At 58.7% G+C, this 23,529-nt stretch overlaps 1 protein-coding gene across 1 annotated transcript; it reads left to right on the plus strand.

Annotated features, from left to right (window-relative positions):
• Window positions 1–3,100: 3,100 nt before the first annotated feature.
• Window positions 3,101–22,564, plus strand: ARID3C (AT-rich interaction domain 3C; the record flags this gene model as incomplete). The annotated part of the gene is made up of 7 exons (XM_039704482.1): window positions 3,101–3,259; window positions 14,667–14,739; window positions 19,159–19,342; window positions 19,522–19,766; window positions 20,057–20,326; window positions 20,507–20,596; window positions 21,418–22,564. Coding segments are annotated over 7 exons (1,164 nt in total), but the record flags the coding sequence as incomplete, so codon positions are not given.
• Between the last annotated feature and the right edge of the window lie 965 nt (window positions 22,565–23,529).

Genomic DNA, 23,529 nt, shown 5'->3' on the forward strand with positions numbered 1-23,529 from the left:
CTCTGACTGGCACTCAGAGGGGCTGGCAAGCACCAGGAGGTCCCTGCCTCTGCCGCAGCGGGATGGGATGGGCCAGTACAAGCTACAGCTGTCCAGCCCTGAAATAGGATGGCCGACAGCTAATTTATCTCCTGTGCAAAGATAAACAGCGCCTGGGGGCCCTGCAGGGTCGGGAGCTGCCCTGTGCTCCCAGGGAATGGTCTGATTTTTCCAGGAGAGCCTCCCTGGTGAGCATGGTGCACTATGTCACAGGCAGCTGAGGTGCCAGGAGCTTAAGGAGCCTTGAGAGTCACCAGAGCCATGGCAGGACACAGGGTAGCTTCTCAGGAGATGTTCAAAGGGAAACTGGAGAGCACAGAAGCAGCAGCTTTTCCCCAGAGGAAAGTGTTGAAGGGGACAGAGCTGGGCCATAGAGCCTGAGAGCAAAGTCAGCTCCTGCCATCAGCATGGCCAGTGGCTGTTTTTCCACAAGATGCTTCAAGGGCAGTCAGCGTGACTTGGCTCATGCTGACTGCCCCTGGCCCCTGCAGGGGGGTCATGGAGGGGACAGAGCTACCAGCCCTTACCACCCAACCTCTTGTCATCCCATGCCACCAAAAGCCAGTGCAGCATTAAGAAGTCTCAGTGACAAACTGCTCTGGCTGTGAGATGGAATCAAAGCCACTGCCGCTTGCGGACCAGTGTTGTGGGGCAATGCTGCTCCCCCAGGCATCCATGTGAATCCTAAGCTGCCGTGGCCAAAAAAAGCCCAAGAGCAGGTGCCTCCTTTGCCTCCTGGCTAAGTTGCCTCCATAGAAAAAGGCGTCAGGAAAATCTGGCAGACAGGCAGGTGGAGGGAGAATAAGGAAACGGGGGATGCTGCCAGCGGGCAGCACCCAAGGCAGAGAGGTGCCATGCTCTCACCTCATCTTACATCCTTGTCTGACATCTGGAGACACACTTGATGATACCCTGGTGCCACAGCTTACCCCACTGCAAGCAGGGACACAGGGCAAGCCAGGAGCATTGAGCCACTCCAGTGAGAGAGACACATGGCTTTGTTCTACCCGTGCCAGAAAGCCTCTTTGGCATCCAGGCCACATTACAATCTGAACCCTTCAGCCAGGGGCCAAGCACCCACAGCACCTGCCATAAAGATCCCCTCAAAGTCCCACTGAGGGTCATGGGTCACACTGCTGTGGTACCCCAGCCCTTGAGGACAGAGCTCAGGGTTCAGCACTTGGAGCTTGCCCCAGGCACCCCTTTGTGCCTGCACATGGGTTGGCAGCGTGAGCACACACACCCACCTCCCCCAAAAAAGCACGTGTGCACACTCCTGCCCCTCCTACCCCCCCTCAACAGAGATTGCACAAACCAACAGGTGAACACAGGAACCACACACACCCAAGTTCCCCACTGACACATATAGGACATTTATTATTGTCCCCAAGAGCAAACACACACGTGTGTGCACCCACTGCAGGCGCTCAGCCCCTCTGACAGCGCACATGGCTTCGCACACGTGTGTGCATGGTTACTGCTCCAGGTGATGGACACCCGAGCTCCACACGCAGCCCCAGGGCGTACACACCCCTTAAACGCCGGGCACACTCCTGTTGGTGTCTGGGGGCTCGCACACGTTCAGTGCACTCACTTCTCCCACTGCGCCCAGGCACAGGGGTGCTCAGACACCCCGCACACACACGTGTGGGGGAGGCTCATCCATCCCTCTGTAACACGCAGGCAATGAGCACACACACACACACACACACAGGCACACATAGAGACACTCACCTTCTCCCAGCACACACACACAGACAGCCCCCCTAAAAGGCGTGCGATGCGTGCAGCACCCTCACACACCCCTCCCTCCTTCACACTCCTCACACATCTGCGTGTGCACAGCCTGCACACTCTCCCATGCACTCCCCTCGTCCAGCACCCACACATGGGCACAGACCGGGGGTCTCCCATCCCGCTGCGCCCCCGGCCCGGGTCCGGGAGCCCCGGTGGCCCCGCGCAGGGCGGCCCCGGGCCGGCTGCCGGCGGGGCGATCCCCCGGGGCTGCCGTAAGCCCGGCCCTCCCCGGGTGACTCCCTAGACGTGCGCTAGCAAATGGGAGCGGGGAGGGGTGTTGCTGTCTGACTGCCACTTGTTGCAAAAAAAAAAAAAAAAAAAAAAAAAAAAAAAAAAAAAAAAAAAAAAAAAAAAAAAAAAGGAAGAAAGAGAGAAAGAAAGAAAAGAGGGAAAAATCCCACCCACCTTCCCTCATCTGCTGCGGAATAAAAGAAATATCGGCGGGCGCGGCGCCATGTGAGCGGCGGGCCGGGGCCGGGACCGGGCGGAGCAGCCGGCCGTGCCCCCCGGGACGGCGGGGCGAGCCCCGGGCGGCGCTCGGAGCCGGCGGCATGGTGGAAAACCCCAGCCTGGCGGCCAAACCCGCCCTGGTGAGGGACGGAGCGGCCGGAGGGGCTCCGGCGACGCGGGGGTGCATGGCGGGAGCGGGGCAGGGACACCGCGCTGGACAGGGAGCGGGATCGGGGTTCCCGGTGGGAGCGGGAGGGGCGTCCCGAGAGGACGGGGAGCCCGGTGAGACCTTCCGGAGGGATCGGGACGGGGTCCCCGGCGGGGACGGGGCGGAGGGGGGGCTCGGTAGGAGAGGGTTCCCCGTCGGGGCGGATGACTCCGTTGGGACCGGGGAGGAAAGGGCTCCTCGGTAGGACGCGGTTCCCAGCGGGACTGGGGCGGGAGTCCCTCCACGACATGGGTCCCCAGCGGGATGGAGGAAGGAGGCTCCTCGGGTCGGAGCCGGGGCGCGGGGCTGTGGTACCGGGTCCCCCGCGGGGCAGCGTGCCGGGGGTCCCGGCGGGGGAGCAAGCCCCTCCGGCGGCCGGAGCCGCGCCCGGCACGGCGACGGTTCTGCGGGCAACTTTTGGGCAAGGCCCCCGGGAGCGGCGGGGAACAGCGGCTGGGGTGGGGGATGCTTCCTCCCGTCCCTCCTCCTCCGGCTCCGGAGGCAGCGCTGAGGCCGTGCCCTGTGCCCGCAGCCGGCCGCCCCGCCGCGGGGGCCGGGGGCGGCGGGGGGGCTGCGCTTGGCGGCGGTGATGGAGAGCCTGCAGCGGCAGCAGGCGGCCCCTCCGGCCCGCGCCCGCCGCCGCCCGCTGCGGGGGAGGAGGAGGACGACGAGGAGGAGGAAGAGGAGGAGGAGGAAGAAGGGGAGCCCCGCGAGCCACCGCCACCGCCGCACCACGAATGGACCTACGAGGAGCAGTTCAAGCAGGTAAGGAGGCATCGCTGCCCCGGCAGCGGCTGCTCCCGGCAGGCATCCCCGGTGTCCCCGCCATGGTCCCCAAACTCGGGTTCAGCTTTCCCTGAATGGACAGCCCTTATGCCCCACACTGTTCCCAAAGCCTGTCTGCATCCCACCCTAAATGGGCAACACCATGCCCCAGCCCAGACCTACCCCGAGTAGACATCCCCCATATCCCCATTATTGATCCCACCCTAAAGAAACCCCACCAGGACTCACCCATTGCCCCCAAACCTCATCCTCCCCTAATGGGTACCCCCAAATGCTCCTCACTTCCCCTCTCCCCAGGCCCTCTCCCACTCTATAGGCATCATCATCATCCTATGTGCCCCCCATTTCCCTGCTACCAAACCCCATTTCAACCCTGCTTCATGACCTCACCTCCCCGGTGTCCCCTGTGCCTGTCCACAGGCCCTGCATCATGATAGAGTGTCCAATGTCCAGGCATCTCCCTGTGCCCACCCTGACCTGTGCTCCGTCCTGATGCTTTCCATAATGGGTAAAACAGGCTGACCCCTGTCCACAGGGGTTTTGCAGAGATGAAAAAGGGCAAGGGCTCTGGTGTGTGGTCACTCCAAAGAGCTGGCGAGCTGTGGAGCTGAGTTCTTGTGTCTCTGGAAGGGCCAGGGTGTATTACACTTGGTCAGTCAGCTCACTGATTTCTTTGTACTGGAGGAAGTAGCACGTACACCCTGTCCCCTCATTCCTGGTGGGCGTAGGGGAGACCCTTCTGTGCTGAGGACACGGGGAAAGGGCTTCAGGAGCTCATGTAAAGGATGGAAGAAAAGGTTCCCTGTATTTAATGCATGTGGATCTCACCTGAGCCGTGTTGTGCAAGCTCTGGTTTGCACACAGCGGGTGCCTCTGCATGCAAGGGTGTGGGCATGGAGCGCACAGCGCCAGGGCAGGTTTGTGCTCCCTGTGCGCTCAGCTTCCTTGTGCGGGAGAGAGCCACCGTGGGTGACAGGGAAAAGCTGGTGAGGGGATAGGACAGACAGAGATGTCCTCAAACAGCTGTTGTGTGGCTTTTTAGGACGGTACTCCTCAGAGACAGGAGGATGAAGGCACTTCGGTCTCATCCAGTTCTGGCAGGAGGGCAAGGGAACAACAGCAGCAGGAACCCAAACTTTTTGCTGCTGTGGGGGTGTGCTGCTGCCTTTTCTGTTTCAAATTGCTCAGCACGTTGTTATTTGGGGGGGCTCATCCCCTGCCTACAAGGGGACAGACAGGGCACGGCAGCACATGCCCCCCGGCTGTGCCCAGGGATGCTGCCAGAGCCTGACACTGCCTTGAAGCAGCACGGGAAGGGCCAGGGTGGCTGAACTGCACAGGCCAAACAGCTCGTCCGGGAAGTGTTACATTACACCCCGCTGTACAGAAAAAGGCTGACTGTCCGGTTCCCGGGGTCAGCCGGGAGGTGGGAAGCAGCTCCTCCCTCCCAGGGAGGCTAGGAAAGCATCCCCGGCATTTCTCGTCCTTCAGCCTCCCGCCCTGCCCCTGTCTGGGGCTGCCCGCGCTGCTTGTGCCGGGCAGGAATGTTGTGAATAGTGGGAGAGGGATGGCAGGAGAGGTTGGGGTGCAGGATAAATCCTGCCACAGCTTCCCAGGGTGAGAGCTGGCTCGTTTCTCTTTGGGTTTTTTCAACCCTGATTGGAAAAGTGATGGACCCCTCATCTGGAGACCCACACCTGCGTCTCCCACCTTGTGGTGTGTCCCAGCCCAGGGAACCACAGGATTTCCTTCTGCAGTTTGGAACAGGCTGCAGTGCCAGCTTGCTTTGGGGTCTGCAGGGTGGCTGTCACTCCTGTCCCTCCCCTGAGATCATGCAGGAGGGGACATACCCCTGCCTGGGAGGGACATGCCCCTGCTGGGTCCTCCCCAGGCTGCAGGGCTGTGGCTCGCCCAGCCTGGGGAACAGGTTCTCCTCTCTCTGCAGGGACTAACTGGGGAGGGTGGCTGTGCTTCAGCTTTTGGAGGTTTCCCAGGGGTTGGGCTGTTTTTCTGTGGGGGAGGTGGGGGGGCAGCATGTGTCTGCTGGAAAGCTCTGGGGCAGTGGCAGTGTGGTTGTGAGGGCCCTGGAGGTGGAGAGAGACCCTTGTGGTAGCCAGAACTGTATTTTCCACCAGGATTCTCTGCTTGAAACTGCCCAAACCATCATGCCATCATCCGGGGTGGGATTCAGGGTTTGTCCCTGCTCTCATCCTCCTGGACTGGGGGCACAGCTAAGTGAACAGAGACCACCAAATCCAGCCTGTTTGGCAGAAAGTGGACAGAGAGAGGCTTCTCCACCTCTCTGCAGTGGTGTGGATGCCTTGATGGGGGTGGGGTGGGAGGTTGGTGCAGGTCCAGACGGGGAAGGGTTTCCACACAGCATAGTGGTGCTAAAAATGGGAGCAGAGGACAAGGTGGTTTTGGCAAAACCCACAGGGTTAACAGGCAAATGCTGCTTTGCATGGAGAAGCTTTTGGGGGATATAGCCCACATGTATGCTGTAGTTTTATATGCTTCCTGAGGTGCTGGTTTGGGGAGGGGGGGCTGGTGAGACCTTTGCTCTGACTGGGAGGGCTGCTGCAGTGTTACGAGGCTGAGAGACCCCCTCACCCCTGCCTCTTGCATCAGCCCCCGGCGCCGGTTTATGTACATTGATAAGGACACATGGGTAGAGAGCTGGGCAAAGGTCTGGGAGGTCTCCACACCCAGGCCTGTCAGGCAGATCCAGCCCTGAGGTGGGGGGCACCAAGTGGGGTGTGATTATGCATTAGCCATGAACCCTAAGGGCTGGGATGCCTCCAGGTTTTAATTCTGTGGTGCTGCATTATGTTTGACTTGGAGGGCACGGGTGAGAGCCTGGCGTTTCTGGTGCCAAGCTCAGCTCATGAATTCAGCTTTCCCCCTAGGGAAACCATGCATACAGACAGGGATGGGTGCACTGGTTACCTCCAAGTGATAGAAGAACAGCACCAGAACCCGGGGCTTTCTTCATTCCCTGGGGTGGGAGGGACTCAAACATCTGGGCTTTGCCTCCAGCTCTCTGTTAGCAGCGTGTTTGCTGGCAGGAGGATGCCCTCCCTACCAGGGCCCCTCTGGCATGTTCGCAGCCATGTGTGACTGGGGGGGATCAGGATCCTCTGAAGCTCCTTCCTCCCTTCCCAGGGAGGCAGGGGCTCAGACCCAGCCAGCCCTTTAGGAACTCCAGGGTGTCTGGTAGCCTGAGTGGTTAATTTGGGGGTGGCTGGTTTTGCCAGCAGCTGTTTGCCATTATCCTCAGCCTAACCCTGGAGTGGCTGTTCCTCCTGCCCTGCCTGTCCCCGATGCCAGGAGTTGCCTCTTGCACCCACCCACCTGTCCTTAACATGCATTTAGGAGGGCTTGCCAGCTGTAGTGTGCACTCACATCTCAGAGCCTGGAGGTGTGTGTGTTCCTGTAGAAAATGACCTTCTTGTGCCACAGAGGATCATCCCAAAACGAGTGGTGTGCATCCTCATACCTCTGTCCCCATTGTTTTCTCCTGTGCTGTTGTCGCTGGGGATAGAGGAAATAAGAGTCAGGAATGTTCAGGGAATGGAGGTGGCTGAAGAGGGGGACTCTGAGAAGAGGGTAGTGATCTCCATGCCACGGCCCTCTCCTCACCATCAGTGCATCTTCAACCTAAGGGCAGGAGCAAGGGCTCCCAGGGCTAAATTAGAGGGTCTCTGGTTACACTGCAGAGTCAGGGAGGGAGGAATGGACACAGTGTGTTTACCCCTGTCCATGTCTGCCTGGAGACCTTTTTCCAGCAAACCTGTGAGCAGAGCTGTGCCCCTAATCTGGGACCACCTGCAGCGGGGAGGTGGCATCAGCAGCAAGGGTCAGTGTGCCAGTCCCTGGGGCACCAACAGCTGGGGAACCCAGCAGTAGTGGAGGACAGGACAGGACAGGGGGGCTGCTGGGGAGTGGCTGGAAGGGCAGACAGAGGTGTTCTGGGGGGGTGTGTGCCCACAGACCAACCTGAGTGTGTGCATCTGTATAAATACACATGTTAGTGTGGGGGTACATGTGCGTATGTGGACTCACCTGAGTGCCAATGTGTGTAGCAGTCCTTGGGAGTCCCAGTGTGTCTGTATGGATGCACAGGAGCATGCAGAGTGCGTGTGAACCCATGGAAGTGCTGGAATGTGTTTATGGGTCCATGTGAGCACGCAGGTGTGCATGGATCCATGTGGCTGTGGGTGTGTGTATGGCACAGTGTGTGTGTGTGCCCACACGAGTCTGAACACACCCGTGTGCATGTACAGGCACACGTGGGGTGTCCCAGTGTGTTTAGGCATCTGCATGCCCGTGTCAGTGTCACAGTCTTGGAATTGCATGGACCCACAGGTGCTTGAGGCAGGGTTTGAGGGCTAAATCCCCTCCCAAGGCTGCCTCTCACCCAGCCCAGTGCTGAGCAGTCCTGGTGGTGCCAGTCACCTGCTCCCATTGCTGCCCCCAGGGCACGTCCTGGCCCCACTGGAGTCTGTGGGGTGCTCAGAGCCTCAGAAGCTGCCACAACACTATCTTCCAGATGTGGGTCCAAAGGGTTTGGGAATGGGGCTCCAAAGAGGAGGTGTAAAAACTAGTTGAATGTGTGAGATTACCCTCACTGTGGAGGGGAGAGGAGCACCATCAGGAGCTCACTGAGGCTGCTTCCAGCTCCCTCCCCAGCTGCCTCCCTGAAATCAGATGCCTTTTGAGCCTTTGGGGAGGATGCACCCCTCATCAGCTTGGGCCTCCAATAATCCACTAATTGGGTTAATAATGGAGGTAAATCAGTGCTGCCAGGCAGCTGGGCAGGTCTGCAGCGGGGAGGTTGGATCTCAGGTGGTGGACTCTGGTCTCAAGGGGATGGATGGATGGATGGATGGATGGATGGATGGATGGATGGGTGTGCACAAGGATTGTGTGTGTATGTGAAGAGTGTGTAGGGATGCATTGAGTGTGGACAGGGTCTGTGCAGAGAGGGAACACATACAGGGGCTGTGTGAGTGTGCTTGCTGGGGCTGTTTGTCCAGGGTGAGCGTGCACAAGGAGAGCAGGCACACGTGTGTGCATCTGCAGAGCGAGCTGCAGTATGCATGAATGTGCAGGGGGTGAGCAGACTCCGCATGGGGGCTCTGGAAACCTGCCCCTGGGGCACAGGGCACCCTCTGGAGATGCCTCTCTTGGTGAGGCTCTGTCTGTCATGGATCCAGAGCTTATGTCCCATGTGTCTGGGAAGGCATGAGTGAGAGCCAGGCCCAGATGCTCTTTCTGCTCAAGCACACAGCTCTTCCAGTAGCTGAGGCAGGGACTGGGGTTGCTTTCACGGTGTGGTTTGGGGTGGCCACCAACCTTTCCTTCTGCATTGTCCCATCAAAGAAGTTGCAGGAAGGGGATCAGGCCAGAGGTGCATGGTGGGGAGGGGGACTGAACAGCCCGTGAACATCCCAGGCATGCACACAGCCCCCAGGGGTGCACCCCATACTCACACAGCCCCACAGCAGGTGTGTGCAGGCACAGACCCGATGTGTGCTGGGGCATGCCCTGTGTGCTCGCCCGTACAAGAGCCATGGGGGTGCATGTGCGTGTCCCCTGGGGACACCTGGGCTGCTGCTGGTCATGGACAGGGTGCCGTGGCTCAGTCACCTGGTAAGGGATTGAAGGGGAAGGGTGTCTCACGGCTTCAGTCACCCATGGACAGATCAGGGGCGGGCGGGGGGGACCAGAATGGAGGGGGAGGCAGACAGGGAGAGGAAAGCGAGGATGGAGGGGGAGGCAGTGGCGTAGCAAGCGCCGATGGGTCAGGGAGGTTAACCCGAACAAATCCGCTCATTGACTCCCTGCCTGCTCAGCCATGAACGAGTAACAAGGGGCTGATCGCGGGGGACGCGCGTTCGCCGGGAGCCGGGACTGCCTCTCCCGTGCCACAGCCCCCAGACGGGACAAGGGACCACGAACTGTGCCCGTGGTGCCACCACAGAGCCACGGGCACCATTTCCTCTGGCTCCGGCCTGCGGGGGAGCCATGCCAGCGCTCCCTGCCTCAGTTTCCCCTCCTGCAGAAGGTTGGGGAGCCTGTGAGCGCCCCACGTCTCGCCGGGGCCGGGCTGTGGGTGGGGGGCTGCTGTCCCAAGGCCATTGCTTGCCAGCCAACCTTGCGCGGGGCCGGGTTAATGTTTGCAGCAGGCAGCCCTCCCGGGAGCGGCTGCGGCGGGAAGGGGGGTTTTAATGACCTGCCGGATCCGCCGCATTATCAGCGCTGATTAAACCTGCCTGCTCTATAAAGCGCCGTTAAATATTAAGCATGATGAAAGGCTTTGAGGGGGAAACGCAGCGCGGGGAGAGGTGCCCAGACAGAGGTGTCCGGCCACGCTGGTGGGGTGGCTGCTGAGGCTGGTGGTGTTGGGATGAGCGAGCACCCCGCACCCCTCAGGGCTGTGGGGTCAGGGGAGCAGTGTGCCCCCACGAGCCAGCGCTGCCGTCGAATGCAGCCGGCCGTCCCGGCAAAGCCGTCCCGTAACCATTAACTTATTAACAACTGGTGGAAGAGGCAAGTGGTGGCTTGCAAGGTCAGGGGGTGGTTTGTGCCTGGCGGGGAGTGAACTGCCCCCCAGCTCTGGCAGTGGGGATGGGGGGAGGGACCTGCAAACCCTTGGTTTGCTGGGTGTGCCCCGTGGCAGGGAAGACTCTTAAACTGTGGATACTGTTGGTATCCCTGAACCCCATTGTGCTCGGGGCTGTGCCTCAACTGGGAATGGCCAGATCCTGTGATTGTCTGCAGGGTAAACTGAGGCATGCCGGCAGGGCACAGGGGAGGGCACACCAGTGTCTGGGTGCTTGGTTGTGCACCAACCATCCTCCTCGGGAAGGATCTCAGAGGCAGCAGTCGAGCTCCGGAGAGGTGCAGTGACTCCAAAACAGTGCATCAGCAGTCAGCCACCCGTGGTGTGTGGCTGGGGGGTGCAGGGAGGTGAGCATTACCTGGACGTGCTGCGTGAACACTGGCCAGATGGAAAAATTAGCAGAGTGGCTAATCAATGTGGGGATATTAAGCAGCTCAGGGCTGGGGGGTTTGCATGGTGGGGGGGAGCTGAGCAGGGTCTAGGATCGATAGAGCTCATATTAAGTGGATTAAATCCTGGCTGCTGATCTGAGCCCTCGCTGCCAGCAGGAGGTGGCAGCTGAGCAGGGACTGTGGGGGTCCCACTGAGATCACTTCTCTTGGCAGCAGGGCCCAGCGGGGACTGTGTGGGGACTCACCAGACCAGGGCAAGCTGAAGTGCCTGGCGGGTTGCTTAGCAGCTCATCACATCCTTCCTCTGTCTGGTGTGTCAGGTAGCCTAAGGGGACCCAAGCTTCATCTCTAGAAGCCCTCCTGGCTCCGGGAAAATCATGTCCTGGGTACATGGGTGGTGTTAACAATGTTACTTAATCGTGGAGAGGAGGAGGAGGAGGAAGCACAAGGCCTATTCACGTCCTGTTAATAAAGCATGTTCGACCCACTGACCTTTAACCTGCCCGACAAGCCCCGTTATCCCCATCCCTTAAGGAATATAGATGTCGCCATGGCAATGGGATGACAGGAGGGAGCAGGTCCCAGAGCTGCACCCAGCGTGGGGTGTGGGATGAGGACACACTGAGCTAGTCCTGCACAAGCAGCCAGGCCAGCCGTGCCAGGAGGAGGTGGGGTGCCAAGCCAGTGGGTGGCCAAGCATGGACAGGTCCCCAAGGCTGGCAGAGCAGGGCTGCACTGCACACCAGCGGGATATTGATCCTGGGGCTTGACAGTTTAATACTTCCGTTTATAGAGGAATATAGTTACATCGATGGCGTTAAATGAGTTACTAATTATATCAATACAAACACGATTAAAAGGGTCCTTGCTCATAGGTCACCACAAGCAGGAGCCGCTGGTTGTGTTGCACAACTGCCCCTGAGCAAGGCTCAGACCACTGCTCCACGGTGCATGGCAGGGGATGCTCTGGGGCAGCATGTGCCCTGGGAGGTCAGGGGTGCCCATCCGTGTGGAGTGCCTGTCTGGGGTTTTGAATGAATGTGTGGGACTGTATATCCCCTTCTGGAGTTCTGTGTTCCTGTTTGGGGCTCCATGTGCCCGTCTGGGGTTGTATGTACAGGGTTTGTGTGTGCATATATGGGGTTGTGCATGTCTGTTTGTGCACGCCTGTATGGGGCTCTGTTGGCCCGTTTGGGGCTGTGCATGCCCAGCTGGGATTTATGTGTGCCTGTCAGGGTTGTGCATGCCTGCCTAGAGTCGTGTGTTCTGCTCTGGGGTTGTACATGCCCCTCTGGGGTTGTGAGTGCGTGCCCAGAATTGTGCATGCGTACGTGGGGTTGTGAATGCCTGTCTGGTGTTGTGTGTTCCAGTCTTGGGTTGTGGGTGCACGTACAGCAGTGTGCATGTTCCATCTGAGGCTGTGTGCATGCACATTTGGAGTGTGTGCCCATGATGTATGTATGGGGTTGTGGATGCTCCTGCAGCCTGATGTGTGCCCATGGAAGTCTGAGCACACATCAGACTGCTGTGCATGCCCCTGGGAGGCTGTGCACTTCCAGACGTGGCTGTGTGTGCCTGTGTAGGGATTTGTGCCCCTGTGGGCTGTGTGTGCATGTGCATCACAGGCTTTTGCATGCTCCTGTCATGTTCTACGTGCACACCATGCAAGGCTGTGCAGGATTGTACATGCCCATTCCACCTTCTTTGTGGCACTAGGGGGATCTGTGCCCCTGAACAGGGTTGTGCCTCTGCTTATGTGGAGCTGTGCAATGCCCACGAGGGGCTGTGCACACTCCCATGGGGTTGTGTGGACCCACACAAGGATGTGCATGCTTGTGGGGTTGTGCAAGCCCAGGTGTATTGTGCATGCCTGTGTGGGGTTGTATATGCTCACATGGGCTTGTGCACCCCCACGTGGGATTGTGGCAGCCCATGTGGGGTTATGCACACCCAGGTGATGCATGTGTCCCTGCACAGTGACTGTGTGTGACCCAAGAGACCTCTTCTCCAGCCTGGGCATCCCCAAATCTCATGGAACAGCCCGTGCATCCCAGGTGTACCCAGGGGCCATGCCGGCCTGTCCCCAGTTACTCAGCTCTGCTCTCATCTCCACTTAAAAGCTGACCTTTGCTCCCCGTTTGATGTAATGTGTTTTTGCATCTCAGTGCCCCACAGATAAAAGGTTAGAGGTTAATAAACAGTGGAAAAATAGAACCTGGCCCTTGGAGGTCACACCTGTTTTGGGGGCTGGAGTCAGTAGCAGCCCACTCTAGGTGGGATCCTGCCTAAATCCATGAGAGGAGAAACACGAGTGGCACCCAGGGCAGAGGTGTGTGGGTGCTGAAGCCCATCCACTAGGTGACCCTTGGGAAGGCCATGGCTTCACCTTGCAGTGGGATGAGTGGTAGTTGCCAATTCTGGGTGTTTGCCCCTGCCTTGATAAGCCAGGTGTCAAGGGATGTCAAAGCACTTGGTGTGGAGGCCTTTCAGAGGCAAGGACAGGCAGGAAAATGCAGGCAAAGCTTGGCTGACACAGCCTTCCTGGGGCAGAAATCAAAGCAGCCTCCTGGAGCTCTGCTCAGAGCCTGACCTAGTTACTGTAATCAATGGTTCGGGGACCTCCTGGAAAAGAGCAGGCGATGGGGAGGGGGCACAGAGCGAGGCAGGGAACACTGCGGTGGAGAGGGACACAATGCTGGCACCCAGAGGTCAGGGCACTCCAAGAGCACCCAGCTGCAAGGAGGGGAGAGGTACGTGGGATCCAGAGAGCAGGGAAGCAGTGCAGAAGGAGCTGCATGGAGCCAGGCAGTCAGCAGCTGTGGGTAGGGTGAGAGCCTGGCAGCTGCACCCCTGGACAAAGTTAGGGACAGGCAGTTAGCACCGATCTGTCCCTGACAAGGGACAGGCAGCTGGCACCTGAGACAAGGGACTGTGTTAGGTGTGTCTGTTCAGTGGTGGGAACCGTGGGGTCTGTAGAAGCATTCTCACATCCCCGTAGGTCCCCACATTCCCCTATCCCTACATCCCACATCTCCATGTCCCCAAAGTCTTTACACTCCACATCCTGCATTCCCATGACCCTGTATGCATGTGTCCCCATTGCATCCCTGCACCACCCCATCCCCGTGTCCCCTGAGTCTCTGCAGACCCCCATCCTACATTCCCGTATCTCTGAATTCATGTGTCCCCATGGCATCCACCCCCATCCCCACAGCGCCGTGTGCCTGCAGCCTGACGACCCTTAAGCACAGCTCCCTTTATCTGTCTGGTGAATGATGTTCTGTGTGGAGCGGGGGTGTGCTCCCTTTCTATTGTTTTTTAACGGCCTTTCCCAGCACAATTGTTTTTTAAACGACTCTATTTTGTGCCTGACTTTGTTTTCCAGCTTGCATTTCTTTGTATACGTTTTGGAAATCCATTCTGGACTGCTGAGTTTTGTTTCTTTTCAATGGCTTTAAATTCTTGCCGGGCTTGCTGGGAGGAATTGGTGTCTATAGTGTCTTCGATTGGTGCTAATTTTTCCTTCATGTGCTCTGACTTTTACTGCTGGGCCATCGATCTGGCAGGCTCCAATTTGTCATGGTCACTCAGGCGCTGTGCTGGAATCAGGCGAGCCCAGCTCTCACAGGAGCCGGCACTTGGTGTCCCTGGCAGGGGCTGCACTCGCCTCCCCTGTGCTGTCCCTCAGCCCAGGCTGTGTCCGTGTGTCCAGACCATCCAGCACACATAAGCAGCCTCACAGCCACGTTTGTGCTGTGCAGTCCTGGGCACATGGCAGCGCCAACACTTGCAGCTCCCTTGGTGGTACCCAGTGGCATGGTCGAGCCAACTTTCCTTCCCCAGGATGGGATCATGCCCCACTGTTCAGGTGGGCCTGTCTCCCTGTGAGGAATGAGGGGCTGGTGACGATGCTGATCCCATGCTGGGACTTGGGGAACACCAGCGCTCAGCAGTGCCAGAGCAGAGCAGAGGATCCTGATCCCATGGTCCTGTCTGGGGCTTTGGGTTTGCTGATGCCTCTGGGGTGTGATTCTTGCATCTAAGAGGACGAGGGGCAGGACAAACTGAGGCACAGACGCAGCGACTCTGCAGCAAAGATTCAAAATAGTCAGTGGTCTGTAGGGAGGCCATGCCAGACCTGAGGCACAGGGAGAGCCCACACCCAGGCAGAGGATGTGTCAGGGGATTCTGTTAGGGGTGCACAGAGAGCCTCTTGTGGCTGGCAGAGCAAGCAGGTGGGGCCAGGGGCGATGCCAGGGGTGATTCCAGGTTCTGGCACAGGCAGTGTTCGGCCCCAGGCACTGCTCCTCTCCCCGTTCTCACCTGCATGTGCTGGAAGCACTGACCCCTCTCTCTCTCCTGCCTCCAGCTCTATGAACTGGATGAGGACCCGAAACGCAAGGAGTTCCTGGATGACCTCTTTGGCTTCATGCAGAAGAGAGGTAAAGGTGGGTGGCTGGGGTGGGTGCCACTGCCACCCCTGCCTTGGCTGCTGGTGGGGAGCTCACGGTGTGTTGTTCTCAGCCTCTGAGCTGCTCCAGGTCTCTGCAAATCCCTCAGGCAGGTCCTGTGGTGCTCCCCCTGAACGTCCCCCCAAGGTGGGGCAGCTGTTGTTGAGGATATCCCATGCCCATTATCGATGCCCAGCAGGGATGCCCGCTGGAAACACCTGGTGGGGACGTCCATTAACATACCCCTTGGTGACAAGCATTAGCAACACTCATTAATTATGCCCATTAGCAGTTTTCAGGACTTAGGGATGCCGGGTGGGAATACCCTTGGCAGTGCCTGGTGAAGATGCCCACCTTCAGCACCTCTCAGCGATGCCGACAATTTGCGGGAGCAGCGCCGGGCACCCAGGGGTTAAGGGCTCACCAGCCAACCCATCCTCATCGGAAATCTTTGCTATCGGCATGGGGAGCCGAGCCGGCTCCCGGGGACTCGATAAATGCTTTAACCTTCGCCCTCCCCGGCCGGGGCTGCGACAATTAAAAGTTGCCGAGCGCGGGCGTGTGGCCGGCCGTATTAATTAGAGCCTTTTGCTGGTGTGTGGATTAATGAACAAGCCGCTCGATAGCCAGTAAACCCCAGGCAGAGGTTAATGCCGAGCTAATTAACGGGGAAAGGCTGAGGGGGGTGCAGGAGCTTTGGGGCTGGCTGTGCATGGGGTGAGGGAGGGCAGAGGGGCAGTCGCCCGCATGCCCTGCCCATTGGAAGGCTGGTGAGGGTCCCCACCTGGCTGTGGGGCTGCACAGATTGACCTTTGGGCTGGGCCGGGACACCACAAGCTTGTTGCAGTCATGGGTGTGTGGTGAGTGGCTGGCACGGCCAGAGGGCTCACGCTGGGGACAGCTGTAGGCTGTGGATGGGCTGGGCACTGCCCCATAGGTGGCCCCTGGCCCTGGTGCAGAGTTGTGGGGAGCGAGTGGGAGCATCAGCACTGCCTCGGCCCTCCAGCATTCATCAGCTACAAGATTCATGGGCTGTTCTGCAGCTTCATTATCTCTCTCTCCAGAGCTAATTAACTCCCTCGCTATTGGGGCCGGGGCTAATTAAGTAAGTGCCTGCTGGTGTGGGGAGGAGGGAGGGAGCCTTATGCTTCCCTGACAGTGCTGCTCCACATCCCTCTGTGTCTGGATGTCCCACTCCTGTGCCCTCCATCCCTTCTGTCCTGCTGTCCCTCCGAGTGGGTGCCATCCCTCTGGGGAGGGCAGGCAGGGTGTGGGTGCATGGGTACAGGCACCTCCAAGTGGGTGCCATCCCTCTGGGGAGGGCAGGCAGGGTGTGGGTGCAGGGGTTGGTGTGCATGAACCTTTTGGAGGACACAGGGATTTTGGACTGGAGTAACAAAGAGAAAGGGGACAGAAGGGTTGAGGGGCAAGGACAGCATCCCAGGGGTCATCAAGAGCTGGGTAAGAAGCAGCACCCAAGAACCACTGCAGGTGCAGCTGGGGCACCCAGAGGTGCATGGGCAGGGGGCTGTGACATCCAGGCTGTGTCCCCAAGGTCTCCAGGAGGGATTGATGTCCCCAGAGTGAGCCCTGCTGAAAGGGACTGCATTCCTCTTGCTGTGTGTCAGGACAGTATCAGCACTGACATTTGTCAGCAGAGTAGAAAATTTGTAGGGCTACTGTGACATCCTGTGTCCCCAAGGTCTCCAGGAGGGATTGATGTCCCCAGAGTGAGCCCTGCTGAAAGGGACTGCATCCCCCCTGCTGTGTGTAGGACAGTATCAGCACTGACATTTGTCAGCAGAGTAGAAAATTTGTAGGGCTGAAAAATGGGTTGGGGGGGCCACCCCACGGCATGAGGGCACAGCTGGTCCTGGTGGCTCCTGGAGGCAATGCCGCCACCACCACCATCAGACATGGGGTACAGGCAGTGGGACAGCTCATGGCCATGCCCCAGCTTCTGTGGCACCTCAAAGGCAGTGATCAGGGACAGAAGGGGGCTATTTCTGCATTTGCTTGCTGGGGTACCCTCCCCCCCACCCCATTTCACCCCCAAGCTGAGTGTCCTGCTGATAACACGGGGCTATTAATCAATCAAGGTGCTAATTGCAGCACCACGATGGCTGCATCACCTCCGGGTGTGGGTGCATGGGTACAGGTGTGCAGGGGTTGGTGTGCACGAACCTTTTGGAGGACACAGGGATTTTGGACTGGAGTACCAAAGAGAAAGGGGACAGAAGGGTTGAGGGGCAAGGACAGCATCCCAGGGGTCATCAAGAGCTGGGTAAGAAGCAGCACCCAAGAACCACTGCAGGTGCAGCTGGGGCACCCAGAGGTGCATGGGCAGGGGGCTGTGACATCCAGGCTGTGTCCCCAAGGTCTCCAGGAGGGATTGATGTCCCCAGAGTGAGCCCTGCTGAAAGGGACTGCATTCCTCTTGCTGTGTGTCAGGACAGTATCAGCACTGACATTTGTCAGCAGAGTAGAAAATTTGTAGGGCTGAAAAATGGGTTGGGGGGGCCACCCCACGGCATGAGGGCACAGCTGGTCCTGGTGGCTCCTGGAGGCAATGCCGCCACCACCACCATCAGACATGGGGTACAGGCAGTGGGACAGCTCATGGCCATGCCCCAGCTTCTGTGGCACCTCAAAGGCAGTGATCAGGGACAGAAGGGGGCTATTTCTGCATTTGCTTGCTGGGGTACCCTCCCCCCCACCCCATTTCACCCCCAAGCTGAGTGTCCTGCTGATAACACGGGGCTATTAATCAATCAAGGTGCTAATTGCAGCACCACGATGGCTGCATCACCTCCCTGGGCCTTTGTGCCCTTCGCCCTGGCTGGGGCCATCAGTCTGTGGGGATGCAGACAGGTGCCTTTGTCAGTGGGACAGGCATTGGCCACGCACCCCACACAGCCCTGAGATTGTTGGTGAGGCACTTTTGTAAGCCACCAAGGCTAGAGATGGGAGAGGAGAAGAGAAATCCATGGGCCATTGTCTGGGGGCTGAGACACTGAAAACTCATTGTTTGGGGGGCCTTCAAACTGGCCCCCCGAAGGTGATGGGTCTTGTGCCAGCAGCCCCGAGCAGAGCTGGTGAGCTGCTGACAGCAGATGTCAAGTCAATATCTCTGCCTTTCTCCCAGGAGGATAAACTCTTCTCCCCCTTCTCGACCTGGTGAACAACACAGACACACACAAAAAAAAAAAGTTAAATGAACTCAGTAAAAGAATAAAAAGAGCTCATTTTTCAGGCTTATGTGAAGAAGCCAAGCCAATATCAGGGCCATAAATTAGGGATGCTGGAGGATGGCGGTGAATGACGGCTTCGTTTGAGGGGCGAAGCGCAGTCGTGACAGCCTCCCTCGACCAAATGGATGGCTTTCCAATACTGCCTGTGCCCCGCCACCTCGCAGGAGGAATAAATATGGGGTGGAATGGCACAGGATGGGACAGGGTGGGATGGGATGTGATGCTTGTGCCTCCTGTGCTCAGCTTCCAGCAAATGCCCACACCGTCGTCCCAAGGAGGTGTGGAGCACAGCAAGGCTGTGAGGTTATTTGGGGGTGCTGAGAAAGTGGGAAAGGGTTTTTAGCCAGACTTGGTAGCTGTGGAGACTATGCTGATCTATACTGGGCTCTTAGAACCCTGGTGAACCCATGTTCCCTTGCCCCATAGCCTCATAGAGGAGGGTGATGGTGGGGCACCAAGGGTCAGGGTCTCTGCTGAGAACAGTTGAAGAGGATTTGGAGTCAGGTTTCTTGAAGCAGGGTACTACAGCCCTTTAAGCAAACTTCTGGGGCCATCTGTAGGGTTAAGAGTTTTTTTCAGGAACTCTTTGAAAGAGTCTGGAGCTGGAAGAGAAAACCTCTCCATAGAGAGATGGTAGGGTGAGTCATCCCAGAAGGGTTGTGGGGGTCATCCCTCTTCAGAAAGGTTATAGGATGGGTCCCTTTTTAAAGTGTAGATGGAGACTCTCTTTATGGGGCTCTGAAAGAGCATTACAGAGTGAATCATTCTAGGATGCTCTGAGAGATTTCATAGATTGGTGCTGTACAGATAGCTCTGAGAATTGTAGGGAGACAACCTTATCTAAGGGTGTCTGGAGGGGGTGCTTTGCCCATCCCACTGTGGCTCCATCTCCCAGATGAGAGCATACCCAGCCACACTGACAGCTCCACCAAAGGTGACCCTCTGCCAGCATGCTGGGGTCTCCCCTGCTTTTTGGCACAGTGCCACTCTCCCAGGCACCCTGGGGTGCTACCTGCACCCATGGGTGCTCACGTGGGCATGGAGAGGTGTGACTCCCATTGTGGCAGTGGGGGGAGGCTGGGGGCTGTGATCCCAGGCACAAAGGTTCCCTGTGGGCAGCCCCCCACAGCCCCTTCTGTCTCCTGTGTGCCTCCGGAAGGAACACCAGTGAACCGCATCCCCATCATGGCCAAGCAAGTGCTGGACCTGTACACACTGTACCAGCTGGTGACAGACAAGGGTGGCCTGGTCGAAGTCATCAACAAGAAGATCTGGCGGGAGATCACCAAGGGCCTCAACCTACCTACCTCCATCACCAGTGCTGCCTTCACCCTCCGCACACAGTGAGTGCCTGGCGGCATGGAAGGTGGGGGACACCTCTCCTGGGACACCCGCTGGCTCAGATGTTCCAGAGCCCTTGGCAGGGTCTGAAATGGGGTACCACAAAAGTGGTTGGAGGGCTCTGCTCCTTCCCAAGGGCTCTGGCTGGGAGGTGCATGACTGTGGCTCTCTCTCCGTGCAGATACATGAAGTACCTGTATCCCTACGAATGTGAGAAGCGGGCGCTCAGCTCTCCCGGAGAGCTCCAAGCTGCCATCGACAGCAACCGTCGGGAGGGGCGGAGGCAGACTTTCGGCACAGCACTCTTCAACTACTCGCCAGCCAGCACCCCAACCCTGCTGGGCACCCCCAAAATGCCTCTGCCAGCTCTTAGCATCTCCACTCACAGCTGTGGCCAGCTCAGCCAAGTGCACAGCGTTAAGAAAGGTGGGTGAGGATCCCATCTTCCCAGAGATGGACACTGCTCCACAGCAGGGATGTTTCCCTGTCTGCTCTTGCCCTTTTTGCTTTGGGAAAATAGGAACAATGTTGTTCTTTTAGTCCCTTTCAGAGAGTGAAACGAGTGTATTTTCTCTGGCTTTGGAGAAGGACCAAGCCCAGATGTTGGGAGTGGTGGCCTGCCCTGTCCCATTGCTGGTGGGGTGGAGTTGGCACCGCTGGTGATGGTGAGGTGGGGTGGTGATGAGGGACCCACGGAGCTCTCTTGGTCATTGCAGAGGATGGAATGCTGGCAGCATCAGTGCCAGGGCGCATTGCTATCCCGGTGGGACTGGCCAGCCACCATCTCACAGCAGCCCAAGCAGCAGCTGCCTCACAGGCAGCGGTGCTGGAGCAGCTGCGGGAGAAGCTGGAGACAGGGGAGCCCCCAGAGAAGAAGGTGGCCCTGACAGCGGAGGAGCAGCAGCGGCTGGTGCAGCACGCGCTTCAGCACAACCTCCTGGCCATGGCCTCCCAGTTCCCCATGAACATCAAGATCTCCAACCGAGGTAAGGAGATGCAACACCTCAGCCTTGGTCATCCCTTTCTCTGGCACCCGAGGTGGGAGCAGCAGCAGCCACTGGAGAGGAGTCTGGATGCCCGGAGGGACTGCGTCCCAGCTTATCTGTCTCGGACAGGTTCTTGTTTCTGTTTCGCTTAACACTCATATTGGTATTTCCTTTCCCCAGATGACAGACAGGAGACCGCATTGAACCTGTCCACCAACAGCATTAGCAGTATCAACATGTCAATAGAAATAAATGGAGTTGTCTACACAGGTAAATAGAAGGGCCGCTTGGCCCGTGTAATTGCGGCCGGGAAATCCAATAACTTATAGCCACTGCCTGGCCAGCAAGTCCTTCCTTCAATCTGATGTCTTTACTATAAAATCCATCGTAATGAAGTGGCAGGGCTTGGGGAGAGGGGGCAGGAGGAGGAGGGGGTTGACAAGGATGGAAATTGGCCCAAAGCAGGTGCTAGCAATGAAGGGCTAAAGTGGGGGGTGAATAGATGGACAGATGGACAGACTCTGGCTGAGAAGTGACCCTGCACCTAAGGTCATTCCACACTCCAGGGTCCCGAAGGCAGGGCTTGGATTTGGGGTCAGCCCAATGCTTGTGTGCCCAGAGGGTCTCTGGCTGGGTGTGGGGCTTGGCTGATTGCAGAGCATGGTGCAGGGAAAGATGTTGGGGTGCTTTGGTGGAGCAGAGGATCCTTTGGGGTGCCAATGTGCACCAGCCTGGCTAAGCAGCCCATGCCCCCCAGATCCCCATTCCATGCCCCCCAGATCCATGCCTGTCCTGCTGAGACACCCCACAATTAAAATCAATGGCTTTGCCTTCAGAACTTAAATTTTAATGAGTGGGAAAGGTCATGGCTAAGCCTCATGTGGGGGCTGCCAGCCAAATGTGCCCTGGGCTACCCCACAAGCTGCCCCACACAGGCAAGGATGACTGGGTTGGGGGAGACACCACAAGTGATGACAGGGGGCTGAAGCCCCCATGAGTCTTGGTCCCACGCTCCCCAGCCTGGGTGCTGGGAGCCAGGTGAGTCGATCTAACCCTGGGCTTGCCCTAACCTGCTTGTTCTTGTCCCCCAGGTGTCCTGTTCGCCCGCCGGCCCTCAGCCACCCTGGCACCTGGTGGAGGGAGCACCCAGACCCGTCCAAACCCCATGTCTGCCCCAAACCCCCTGCTCCCAGCCTCCTCTCAAAGCCACACTCCCACTAGCACCTCGCCATAAGGCAGATGTACCCCTACCCTGAAAGCAGCTGGGGGTGCCCAGAGTCTGGGGGGGCTGAGCCGTGGGACCCAGCTGGGCCACCAGGGTGGGATGGGGGACCCAAAGGTGCCTCTTGCTGCAATACTGAGCTGTGTCCATGCAAGGCTGTGAACACCCACGTGGGCCCTTTTGTCCCTTATCCCCACGCGTGCCCTCTGACACACACACACACACACACACACACGCATACATTCCTCCCCAAGGCAACACCCCCAGGTGACCCCCCCATACATCTCCTGCTGCCCTGATGCCTGGGGGACCCCCAGGACCTGCATGCTGCATCCCCTACATCCTGCAGCCCCTAACCCACCTCGATGCACGCACTGCTGCCCCTGTACATGCCTCAATGCATACACTGTATCCCCTGCACACACCCCTGGTGCCCACACTGCCTCTCCATACACACCCTCCGTGCAGGCACTGCAGGCACGATATGCTGCAGCCCCTATAAATTGTAGCCCCTATACGCTGCAGCCCCGATATATACACTGCACCCCCTACCCACTGCAGACACCCCTACCCAGTCCTCCTGCGCTGCCTGGGCTTGCTGTCCCTGCCCTGAGACACCCCCAGGGTGGTGGCATCTCAGCCCCCCAGGTCCTCAGCTCAGGGGGATCACCCTGGGGGGGGCAAATAATGGGGATATTGGTGGGAATGGTGGGGGTGAAGCTTATTGGGGTGTGGCCGGGGTTGGGGGTTTATGTTGGGGTGGGGTTTGTTGGTGAGGGGAGGGCAGGGTTGTCCAGCAGAGCCCCCCCACTACCAAAGACTGCCTGGGTGCCAGGGTCCCCAGATGGGTGACAGGGAGAAGAGGGCACTCCGAACTACCTCGATGGGGCTGGGCGGGCGCCTCCTCCAGCCGCGCGTGCCCCAGGGTGCCAAAGCAGGCGAGCGCGGCGCGACGCTCGCCCCTACCTCAGCGCGGGGCTCGGCGGCGCTGGCCTGCTCCCCGCACTCCCACCGCGGCTGCCACTCCGTGTATCTATTAAAGGAAACAAACTCCTGAACCAAACCGCTGCTGGGGGTTGTGTGCAGGGCATGGTGCCACCCACCGAGCTCCAGGGTGCAGTTGGGAGGTGCAGGACACCCCAACAGCCTGGGGTGCCATCTGTGGGGCCTGAGGTTTCACAGCCCACCTCATGCGTGCCTCCAGCTCAGCTTCTGGGAGCTCTGAGTTGTAAACAGGTGCCCTATGGCCTCACACACATGGGCTGGATCAGACAGGGCACCAACTCCCGCTGTGCCAGCCAGGCTGTGGGGCTTGCACCCATGAGCCCCCAGCGGCAGTTCACCCACGGGTAGGGATCCCATTAGGCTGCCCTGTGCCAGGAAAGAAAACATGACACTGGAGCTGCTGAGGCCATGTCCGTGGGGCTGTCAGGTTGGACCTGGCGAGATGCCATCACTGATGCGCCAGCCTGGCACCCAAGCAGTGCTCACAGAGACACAGGTGACCAGGGTGGAGCTGGGGGTCACACATACATGTGGGTGGTCACTTGTGCTCCCTTGTACAAACTCAGATGCACATACACTCGGGCTCACACATGGTCTTCCACACGTGTGCAGCCACCTGTACATTTGAAGAGGCACAGGGGACTCCCGTGGGGACAGGCACTCTGGCCAGAGACAACCACGAAGACAGGTCCCTGGCACCCAAGAGGACAGAAACTCCTGTTTGGGTTCCCCCCTGAGGCCAGACTCGGACCCCTGGGAACACACAGCATCCCGGGGACAGCCGCAGGTCCTTAGGTACAGCCCCAACTCAGCCCCTGGGGGACAGCCCCCAGTTCTCCGGGAACAGCCCCAGCCCCTCGGGAACAGCCCCAACCCCGTGTCCCCCGACATTCCCAGGGCAAGGATACACCCCCAGCCCGGACCCCTGAGCCCACCCGGGGAGCGGTGTCGCTGTCCAGGGTGCTGCAGCACCGCG

This window comes from Passer montanus, unplaced genomic scaffold (genome assembly GCF_014805655.1).
Source record: "Passer montanus isolate IOZ18808 unplaced genomic scaffold, ASM1480565v1 scaffold176, whole genome shotgun sequence".
NCBI lineage: Eukaryota > Metazoa > Chordata > Aves > Passeriformes > Passeridae > Passer > Passer montanus.